The 10987-nt window shown below is 40.1% G+C and overlaps 1 protein-coding gene and 1 pseudogene across 1 annotated transcript; both read right to left on the bottom strand.

Moving 5' to 3' along the window:
• Positions 1-828: 828 nt before the first annotated feature.
• Positions 829-2534, bottom strand: LOC135539501 (P2Y purinoceptor 2-like; annotated as a pseudogene).
• Positions 2535-4132: 1598 nt separating this feature from the next.
• On the bottom strand, positions 4133-5966 carry LOC135539490 (P2Y purinoceptor 2). The gene is made up of 2 exons (XM_064965408.1): positions 5886-5966; positions 4133-5251 (listed from the first exon to the last, which is right to left on the bottom strand). Exon 2 carries the CDS (start codon positions 5245-5247, stop codon positions 4138-4140), a length of 1110 nt encoding a protein of 369 aa, XP_064821480.1. The 5' UTR covers positions 5248-5251; positions 5886-5966; the 3' UTR covers positions 4133-4137.
• Between the last annotated feature and the right edge of the window lie 5021 nt (positions 5967-10987).

Consider the following 10987-nt stretch of genomic DNA (forward strand, 5'->3'; position numbering starts at 1 on the left):
AGAAGCTCACAGAACAGGACCGCTGAAATGTGTAGGGTATATAAAACTTCTGTCCTAGTTTGTAACACTCACTACCAAGTTCCAAACTGCCTCTGGAAGCAATCTCAGCACAATAACTGTTTGTCAGGAGCTTCATGAAATGGGTTTCCATGGCCAAGCAGCCACACACAAGCCTAAGATCACCATGCACAATGCCAAGCATGGAGCAGTGGAAATGCGTTCTCTGGAGTGATGAATCACTTCTCCATCTGGCAGTCCAACATATGAATCTGGGTTTGGCAGATGTCAGCAGAACGCTACCTGCCCCAATGCATAGTGCCAACTGTAAAGTTAGGTGGAGGAGGAATAATGGTCTGGGCTGTTTTTCATGGTTTTCATGGATGGTTTAATTCAAATCAAAAGGGGTGCTGTCAGAAAGTGATTGGGGTAAATCCATTTGAATTCCATGTCATTTTCATTCATCAAATTGAAATTGGCTAAGTAAAACATTGCTTTTGGTTACAGGACTGAGACAAATTAGGGTGTCTGATATGCCTACTGTATGGATAGTCAACACTCCCACCTTAGTGAGTTTGTGAAATGAGAACTATAGACAAATAGAGGTACATTTTCTTTTAATCCGGATTTTGAACAGGTATTGACCATTATTATTTCCTCAAATAAAAGCAAAAGGTCAAAGAAACAATAATTACATTACAAAATATGATAACAATTCATACACAAGGAAAATTAAAAACAATTTAGTTTAACAGTTAAAAAGTTGACCCAATATGACCCCAATCCAGATAATTATCAATGAGACATGAATATGAAACAGAGAAAGCAGCATACTGTACATAGAACGTGATATATTCAATAATATTGCAGTGTAATTGATAACCTCTCTGTCTCCGACTCACTCAAAGCTCTGTTGTACTTCTTTGAGTGTTCATCTGACCCACACTGAAGGATCCACCCTGAAATGCCTTTCTAAACGTCTGGGACCCAAAACAATACAGCAGAGGATCCAGGCAACTATTGACACCTGCCAGGATGAATGATACATAATATGCCGTATCCAAATGTCGAAGCATCGTACAAGCTTCACTGTATTGGTTTACCACTATCCCTATTGTCCGCACTAAATTGAGTGGTAGAAAGCAGAGCCAAAATATCACTAAGCAGATACCTATCATCCTCTGTGATTTGATCTTAACGGCAAGGCCCCTTGCTGAGTTGATATTGAGTTGAGACACTGAGTTTGCCAGGCGACGATAGCTTTCTGCAGCCACTGAGAAAAGGCAGAAGGAATCCTAAGATGAATAAGAAGAAGTTAATGACAAAGTACACATCTGTCAGATCATGCTGATGGATGGTCAGACATTGGGTTTTATCTCCCTCCTTACTGGGTGAAAGAAAGAAAGTTAGGACAAGAGCTTCTACTAGAAGCAGCAACCAAACTCCACCCCATAACTTCCTTACAAACCCATTTTGTTTCATACGGGAGCTTTTGTTGAATTTGACAACCACCACATAACGATGAATGCTGATGAGCATGAGGAACAGGATGCTGCCGAAGAAGTGGGCACTTAGAAGGACAATCTTGAATACACACAGTAATGGTCCAAATGTCCAGTTGCTGCCGTTGGTTAAGTATACAGCCATCAGGGGAGTTGCAGGGGTGCCAAGGGCATCACTCAGGGCCAAGTTGAACTGCAGGGAGGTACTAGAGCTCCAATGTGGTATACGGAGGCAGAAGACCCACAGACTGAAGCTGTTGAGGAGGAAGCCAACCACAAAGACCAGGATTAGGATCACAGGGATGGAACCATGTTGGGATTCCACTGTACAGAGCTCCGTGTTACTGCTGTTGGATGGGATGGTGGTTATGTCGGCATTTATGTTTGCTGGGATAGTGGTCAGGGACTGGAGGGACATGGAGGGTGACTCTGTGCTGGTCATCTTGAGAAGAAATCGATGTAGAGTGGAAGTAGATATTCTTAAAACACCTTTGAAGGAAACATTTATGAAGAGTAATATTTAGGATGGGAAAATGATTACCCCCCAAAATATATCAAAATGTTGTTTCTCATTTTCATGCATTTAAATAATTTTATTGTATCTTGCAACACTTCATAGACTGATGTCAAAGGATGCTATTGCATTGAACTTTTCCTGCGTTGCCACATTTTCTTGCACTGCCTCTCAACAAATATATCTCACAATGGTAAGATTGTCTAAGAATATCCAGTTCACAAACCCAGGAACAGATCTGGATTTAAACAAAAACATCTGAAATGTGAGTAAAGGTAGCCTAAAACTAAATATTTATGAACCATGATATTAAGATCAAGACTGCAATTCTCAATTTATAACTGTATATTGTTAACAGTAAGCAAATATGTGCATCTCTCTACCATCTGCCTTTGTCAGAGACAACCTGATATTATAAACCCATAAGAGATACCTTACCAAGCCGTGTAAAGCATTACACCAGTCACACTTGCTGCTCTCAGAATGGGACAGTGTGAGCACCTCTTCTCACAACACCTCTAGTGACTTCCTGCATGATGCGGGGAAAGTAATGACAATATTTTTCGGCATCAGCAATGCAATCATCAAACCACAAAAAAAGTGACTTTAAACAAAACCATACAGTATAACTGACTAAAATGGACTTATTACGAGTGAAGACTGTGGAAAAGATCTTCCTTTTAAAATGCATACAATATACAATTGAATTTGTTTAAAACAGAGCATGTTTTGCTTTGCAATTACAGTATGCCATATGACAGTATCTAATTATATTATAACACATCAATAAAATAATACATTTATGACCACCCTCAGGTAACATTCAAAATAAAGGAAACACGAACATAAAGTGTCTTAATAGGGCGTTGGGCCACTTAATAGGGCGTTGCCACATTTTCTTGCACTACCTCACAACAAATATATCTCACAATGGTAAGATTGTCTAAGAATATCCAGTTCACAAACCCAGGAACAGATCTGGATTTAAACAAAAACATCTGAAATGTGAGTAAAGGTAGCCTAAAACTAAATATTTATGAACCATGATATTAAGATCAAGACTGCAATTCTCAATTTATAACTGTATATTGTTAACAGTAAGCAAATATGTGCATCTCTCTACCATCTGCCTTTGTCAGAGACAACCTGATATTATAAACCCATAAGAGATACCTTACCAAGCCGTGTAAAGCATTACACCAGTCACACTTGCTGCTCTCAGAATGGGACAGTGTGAGCACCTCTTCTCACAACACCTCTAGTGACTTCCTGCATGATGCGGGGAAAGTAATGACAATATTTTTTCGGCATCAGCAATGCAATCATCAAACCACAAAAAAAGTGACTTTAAACAAAACCATACAGTATAACTGACTAAAATGGACTTATTACGAGTGAAGACTGTGGAAAAGATCTTCCTTTTAAAATGCATACAATATACAATTGAATTTGTTTAAAACAGAGCATGTTTTGCTTTGCAATTACAGTATGCCATATGACAGTATCTAATTATATTATAACACATCAATAAAATAATACATTTATGATCACCCTCAGGTAACATTCAAAATAAAGGAAACACGAACATAAAGTGTCTTAATAGGGCGTTGGGCCACCACGGGCCGAGAGAATAGCTTCAATGTGCCTTGTCATATATTCTACAAGTGTCTGGAACTCTATTGAAAGAATGCGACACTATTCTTCAATGAGAAATTCCATAATTTGGTGTTTGTTTGATGGTGGTGGAAAAATCTGTCTCAGGCTCTGCTCCAGAATCTCCCATAAGTGTTCAATTGGGTTGAGATCTGGTGGGTGACTGACTGACTGGCCATTGTAGCCAAAATCATAGGCAACTGGGCATTTCTATACATGACGCTAAGCATGATGAGATGTTAATTACCTAATTAACTCAACAACCACATCTGTGTGGAAGCATCTGCTTTCAATATACTTTGTATCCCTCGTTTACTCAAGTGTTTCCTTTCTTTTGGCACTTACCTGTACATTCTTCCTTCACAGGTCCCATGTCAATGTTAGATACTATTTATGTAAAAAATAAAAAGACACTGAGCAAACACAATAAACAATAAGCCAATGTGATTATACTACTATGAGGTTCCTTATTCAAGACGTGTTCGAATGCTGGGTGTGGATGTCTTCTAAGTCAATGGACGGAGAATCAATAGCAGTATCATAGATGATCTGGTCATTTGTGGCCGGGTCTTCTTTAAACTTGACATCAAATTTTCTGAGAGACCTATGAATAGCCTTGACAAAGTTTTGTGATCCAAAACAATAAAGCAATGGGTCCAGGCAGCAGTTTGCTCCAGCCAAAATCCAGGAGATATAGTATGCAGTCTCCACCTGCAGGAGAAGACTGCATTGTTCTGGAAAGTACTTCTTTAATATGACAGCCACAGTTCGTATCACGTTCAGAGGAGTGAAGCACAGTGCAAATATCACCAGACACATGGCCACCATTTTACGTGACTTGGCCTTTATATCACGGCCCTTGGACATGTTGATATTGATACGAGACATTGATCTTGCTAGCTGAACATAGCAGGTCACTGCCACTGAGAGAGGCAGCAGGAAGCCAGGGATGAGCATAACGAAGTTGATGGCGAAGTAGACGTCAATGTATTTTTCCTGATGAATGCTGAGACATTGTGTGTGGTTTCCCATTGGGCTTGTGTTTAATAAGAAGAAACAGGCAATTCCCTTAGCCAGCAAAACCAGCCAGACTCCAGCACACAGATTCTGAACAAATGCCTTTCGTTTCATACAGGAGCCCCTTTTAAACTGGACAACTACCACGTATCGATGAATGCTGATGAGTGTGAGGAACAGGATACTGCCATAGAAGTGAATGCTCAGCAAGGCAATCTTCAGCTTGCACAGAAAAGCTCCAAAGGGCCAGTGGCTACCCATAACAAAGTATGTTGCCATTAATGGTCCAACTGGTGTGATAACAGTGTCACTGACAGCCAAATGAAACTGCAGGACAGTACCAGAGCTCCACTGTGGTATACGGCAGCAGAAGACCCACAGACTGAAACTGTTGAGAAAGAAACCAACCAGGACAACCAGGAGGAGGAAAACAGTGATGGACACGTGTTGGGGTTCCACTGTACAGGACTCAGAGAGACTTCTGTTGTCCAGAGGCAACAAGGATGGAGACACTGTGCTGTTCATTTTAGGATGGGATGTATGTGGTATGCCAGCTATTAACATTCACCTTAAGAAAAAATAGAGCAAATTGGAATGGATTACTAGTCAGACCACAAAGAAACTGTGAAATGTTACATATTTTGTAAAATAAATGATGCAGACATTGTGTGTTGCATCCTTGTTAATTCTTATAAGGTGGTGTTCAGTGTAGTCAGACAGTAGAACTGAAAACACATTAAACAGGATGTAAAACTTGAAGTGAGAACAGATCTCACCCCAAGTCAACTATCGCAAGGACATCACATCTGTCACAAAAGAGCTTTTAATTCTAACAAAACAAATAGAACTCTGATTTAAAGTATAACCATATTTTAAAATGAACATTCAATCAATATATGCACAATATATGATTTAAAGCAACTTCAAGCTTACATACACTCCCCTCCATATACATTTTTTTTTAAGTGTTTACATTTGGCTCTATACTCCAGCATTTTGGATTCCACATTTTAGCCTCACTGTCCAAAAAAACAAGAGGGAAGTGTAACTGAACACAATTGTGAAAAGTTTATCAGAATCCAATTATTTGCATTTTAAAATATCTACACACAATGACACATTTAAAGGAAAATACTGCATTATGGAGAAGCTTGTGATCCTGATGAAAGGTTGTAACATCTACTTTTGAGTAGGCTACTTACTTAAGCTTGCGCTTGCAGTCCATCAGTGGGACAAGACCCGAATGACAAACTAGTTAGAACTTCCCCTGACTTCTATATGAGGATTTGGTCTGCTGTAGTCGCACACAACCATGATATGTAATATATACAGGCAGAAGCAGAATTGGTCTTTCTCATAACCACGTGTTGAAGCACAAATATGGGCAAGATCAAATTATTCTTCCTGTGTGGTTATAAGAGTCAAAACCCCCAACTTTATTATAGCCAGGATGTGAAACCACTTCACCGACTGCTTACAGTACATGCTTGAAATCTTACTGTAGCATTTTCAAACAAGGACATACAAACATTCATTTTCAAGACCACCCCAGTTGGCAGTTGTCATTGTGTATAACTTGGAACAGTTCTTGAGTAATGGATTTAAATAAACAAACAGTTAACATTTTTTTATTAAATAAATGTTTAACAATTATTCTAACTTTGTCTTTCCTATAAGTCCAATCATTTAGATTTGTTGTATTCTATTTTGAGTCTAATGTCTTGAAATGCTAAGAATAGAATCAGTATTTCTACATTGTGAATTCCAAATTCTTTACTTTGTCCAGTTACCATAGCAATACCAAGGAACTTTAAATGAATAGGTGTCGCTATGGTAATTAGACAAAGAATTCACAATAATGATCATATTATTAAGATTTGAGACAATAAAAAAAGACTAAGTTTGTTCATTCTGTATAATCATGTAGCCTACCTGCTATAAAGACACATTTGTCATTTTTCTCACATTCAATGTTTTGACAGATAAAAATGTCCAGTTTGTGGAAACTCAAACAAACCAGTCCACTGGCACCAGAAAAAAGCTCTGGAACGCCCCTGGATTTTGTGCAATGCATTGGTAAAGCACTGCTACAGCCCAGGTCAGTAGCCAGACACAACACAGCAAGGCAGACTCCAAATCAAGTGAGAAGAAAACAGGTAGGGGAATCATGATGCCAGAGGCACTAATTTGCAAATCATCTGACATTTAACTGTTTCAAAACTATAGCCATGTCTCTTCCTCTGATATTATTTTGTTATGCAGATAAGACATACTATCAGAAGCAGGTCAGCATGCTTCAAGTCATCCTCAAAGCATGAGAACACATCAATGCTTTCCATTGATCCACGGTAGGCTAGCAAAACTGTACATTCTATTAGAGACTAACATTAATCACACCAGATGAAAAGATAATAATGCTAGAGATGTACATTTGAGAAGGCCTATGCAAGTCTGGCCAGACACATGGCATAGTGTGAGATTGTAACTGGAACTGATACTATCACCTTTCCAGTTGTAACACAGTTACGTGGAGATGTGTGATGTCGGTTCTTTCCGATGAGTTCAGGGTTCTTTATGATGAGTTCTTAGTATCCCATTGTAACAGGTCGGGGACAGTCAATGTGGACAAGTGGAGTCAAAGAGAGCTGTCTGAATGGGACATCAACAGGATCAGCAGTGGTGGCGGCAGGATATTTTCACTGGGGTAGCTATGGGGTAGCTTGTTCACTGCATAGGGGTGGATTACATGCACACACGCGATCACGTCCGTGAGGTGAGGGAGAACGATGTCGACCTCGATCACCAAATATCTTTGAATATACATATGCACTCAACATGTCATTGAAAATCAACGGTTAACTCCCAAACAACAGCCCTCCATTACTCCAATGCCAATTAGCTTGGGCTCAATATTTTACAGCTAGTAGCCTACTGTTATAGCTATAGGAATCAACACAGCTATCTGCAAATATTTAGCTACTAGCTAATATTTACAACTTTGCAAAAAGTCAAGTCCAACAATAGGAATCGGGTCGTAAAACAGATCAATGGTCAGATACACACACATCCTGATTTAAACTAATTTAGCTAGCGATTTAAAAGATCTGACTCTGGATCAGGAGATAGCTACAGGCAAATTTTACATAGTTCAAAGACATATCAGTCAGATGGATTTTTCAACCACTCAAATTCAAGACATTCTGTCAGAGCCAATGAGGAGGCACGGTTTTATGTAGGCTGGACCCTGAGCAGTCAGAGCTCGTTTGTGAGAACAGGATTTTGAGAGACAGAAAAATTTAGACTCATTATATATATATTGAAATTAAAACATGATTAATTTCTTTCTTGGGGGTGCTAGGCCTATTTTTGACGGCACTTCAGCACTGTCTTGTCACGACCCAAAGCCCCCACTGAGGATCAGGAATTCCCGAATGTCCAAGCCCTTTAGAATACCAAGCGCAGTATCACAGGTGAGTTGACTTGCTAACACAAACTCTTTCATGAGTATTGAGGGGAAAGAGGAAAGATAACATCAATGATGTGTCTCTTCCTTCAGAGTGTCAATGTCTCACGGATAAACACTGCTAGGACCCAACACTTACATGATTTTAAGACCGACACACTGCAGGACAGCCGTAGTCAACTCAGAGCTGATACTAGCCTAAAGAGCATTGATCTTAAGCAGTACAGGAAATCAGTCCATGTGAGGAATGGTGGTTTGAAGCCTTTGAAACCTGTTGGCCCACAGAGACCAAGTATATTCCAGTGTACTGGCATAACTTCAGGTAAAATCACATTGTTCGTTCTTTCATTTAAAACTGAGCATTCTTCAGACTTTCTACTGTAACCATTGATAAAACATTTAGTTGTTCAAGACTGTTTCACCTTTTGTTATGTGATAATAAATCACATTTCCTCCTAAGACCCTATGAAGAATGTGCAAGAGAAATACCACCAGGGTGACAACACGGCTCCTGTGTTCAGGCGCTTCTATGAGGTGATGCTTGAGGAGCCACAGAGAAGACGTCAAGACAGGCAAAGGCAAGCACTGACATTTCCTTGACAACTCTGTCACAGTTTGTTTGGCTCACAGGATTAGCTAACTGGTAATATTCACTTTCCCTCAAGCATGATATCATTGTTTCCCTCCTATAGATCTGCCCACACATCAGGAACGTTTGGAGGTCACATGGATGATGAACACCTAGAGACTGCAACATCAGATTACTGCCTGGAGGGCCGTAGCTGCTCCCCAGACGCCCTGCAGCTTCAGCTAGAGGGCCTGTGTCTGCAGGGGGAGTGGGGCCAGCTGGGTGGGGGTAAGAGGTATAGCTCACTACCTACAAGTCACCCAGTAAAAGAGACTTTCTTCAAGAGTATGGTGTCAAATGACTCCCATAAGGACGCAGGGTGTGCGAGTGGCAGGAAAATAGAGGACACAAGTAAAGAGGACAGTTCGAAGGACACAGCAGACCCTTTCTTCATTAACAAGTGGGATCCAGGCCAGCTTAAAGTCACCTTCACACTTAAAGACTCAAATGAGCAGATGATAAAGAGCGTCCTCCAAAAGCCACCCTCTTCCTGAAACTCAGCAAGAATCGAGTCCATATTCTTTATTGTGGTCACTTGACATCAGAGGTGGAAAAAGTACCCAATTATCATACTTGAGTAAAAGTAAAGATACCGTAATCGAAAGTGACTTAAGCAAAAGTGAATTTCACCCAGTGAAATACTACTTGAGTAAAGGTTTAAAAGTATTGGTTTTAAATATACGTAAGTATCAAAAGTAAAAATGATTTCAAATTCCTTATATTAAGCCATACAGACAGCACCATTTTTTTGACATTTACAGACAGCTAGGGGCTCACTCCAGACATAATTTATAAATTGACCATGTGTGTTTAGTGAGTCCGCCAGATCATAGACAGTAGAGATGACCAGGGGTGTTCTCTTGATAAAGAGCGTGAATTGGACCCTTTTCCTGTCCTGCTAAGCACTCAAAATGTAACGTGCACTGTTGGGTGTCAGTGAAAATGTATGGAGTAAAATGTACATCACTTTCTTTAGGAATGTAGTGAAGTAAAAGTTGTCAAAAATATAAATAGTAAAGTACAGAAAAAAATACTTCAGTAGTACTTAAAAGTTGTGTAAGTAAAAATACTTTAACTTTACACTGCTGCTCTACATTGTGAGGTCTGAGATTAAATAAAAAAAGGTCAACATTCTGTATGTCTGATATTTTAACCCCTGTATGAGTCATTGCTGCCCTTGACAACCTCCATTTTTTTAATACTATTTTTGGAATTCAAGAGACACTATAAGGTCAAAAGTATATGGACACCTGCTTGTCAAACAACTCATTCCAAATTAACGGGCATTAATATGGAATTGTTCCCCCCTTTGCTGCTATAACAGCCTCCACTCTTCTGGGAAGGCTTTCCACTAGATGTTGGAACATTGCTGCAGGGACTTGCTTCCATTCAGTCACAAGAGCATTAGTGAGGTCGGGCACTGATTGTCATGCTGGGGACTGAAATGTGACTGAGGGAACACAAACATAGGCACAGACACAGGCATACAAACACATGATAACATACGCACTATAAACACAAGTACACATGGATTTTGTGTTGTATATATGTGGTAGTGGAGTATGGGCCTGAGGGCACACAGTGTGTTGTGAATTATGTAATGAAAGTATTGTAATGTTTTTAAAATTGTATAACTGCCTTCATTTTGCCAGACCCCAGGAAAATTTTATGGATCCCCCAGCTTATGGGGGATCCATAATAAATACAAATGCTGAAACAGGAAAGGCCTTCCCCAAACTGTTACCACAAAGCTGGAAGCACAGAATTGTCTAGAATGTCATTGTATGCTGTAGCGTTAAGATTTCCCAACACTGGAACTAAGGGGCCTAGCCCAAACCGGCCCCAGACCATTATTCCTCCACCAAACTTTACAGTTGGCACTATGTATTTGTGCCGGTAGCGTTCTCCTTGCACCGGCCAAACCCAGATTTTTCCATAGGACTGCAAGATCGTAAAGAGTGATTCATCACTCCAGAGAACACAATTCCACTGCTCCAGAGTCCAATGGCAGCGAGCTTTACACCACTCCAGCCAACACTTGGCATTGAGCATGGTGATCTTAGGCTTGTGTGAGTCTGCTCGGCCATGGAAACCCATTTCACGAAGCTCCCGACGAACAGTTCTTGTGCTGACGTTGCTTCCAGAGGCAGTTTGGAACTTGGTAGTGAGTGTAGCAACAGAGGGCAGACGTTTTCTTAAGCGCTTCAGCAGTC

The sequence above is a fragment of the Oncorhynchus masou genome, chromosome 1 (genome assembly GCF_036934945.1).
Source record: "Oncorhynchus masou masou isolate Uvic2021 chromosome 1, UVic_Omas_1.1, whole genome shotgun sequence".
In the NCBI taxonomy this organism is placed as follows: Eukaryota; Metazoa; Chordata; class Actinopteri; order Salmoniformes; family Salmonidae; genus Oncorhynchus; species Oncorhynchus masou.

Bases quoted from the DNA above. Each gene is read 5' to 3' on its own strand.
- LOC135539490 (XM_064965408.1), bottom strand. From the start codon at position 5,247: ATGTTAATAGCTGGCATACCACATACATCCCATCCTAAAATGAACAGC.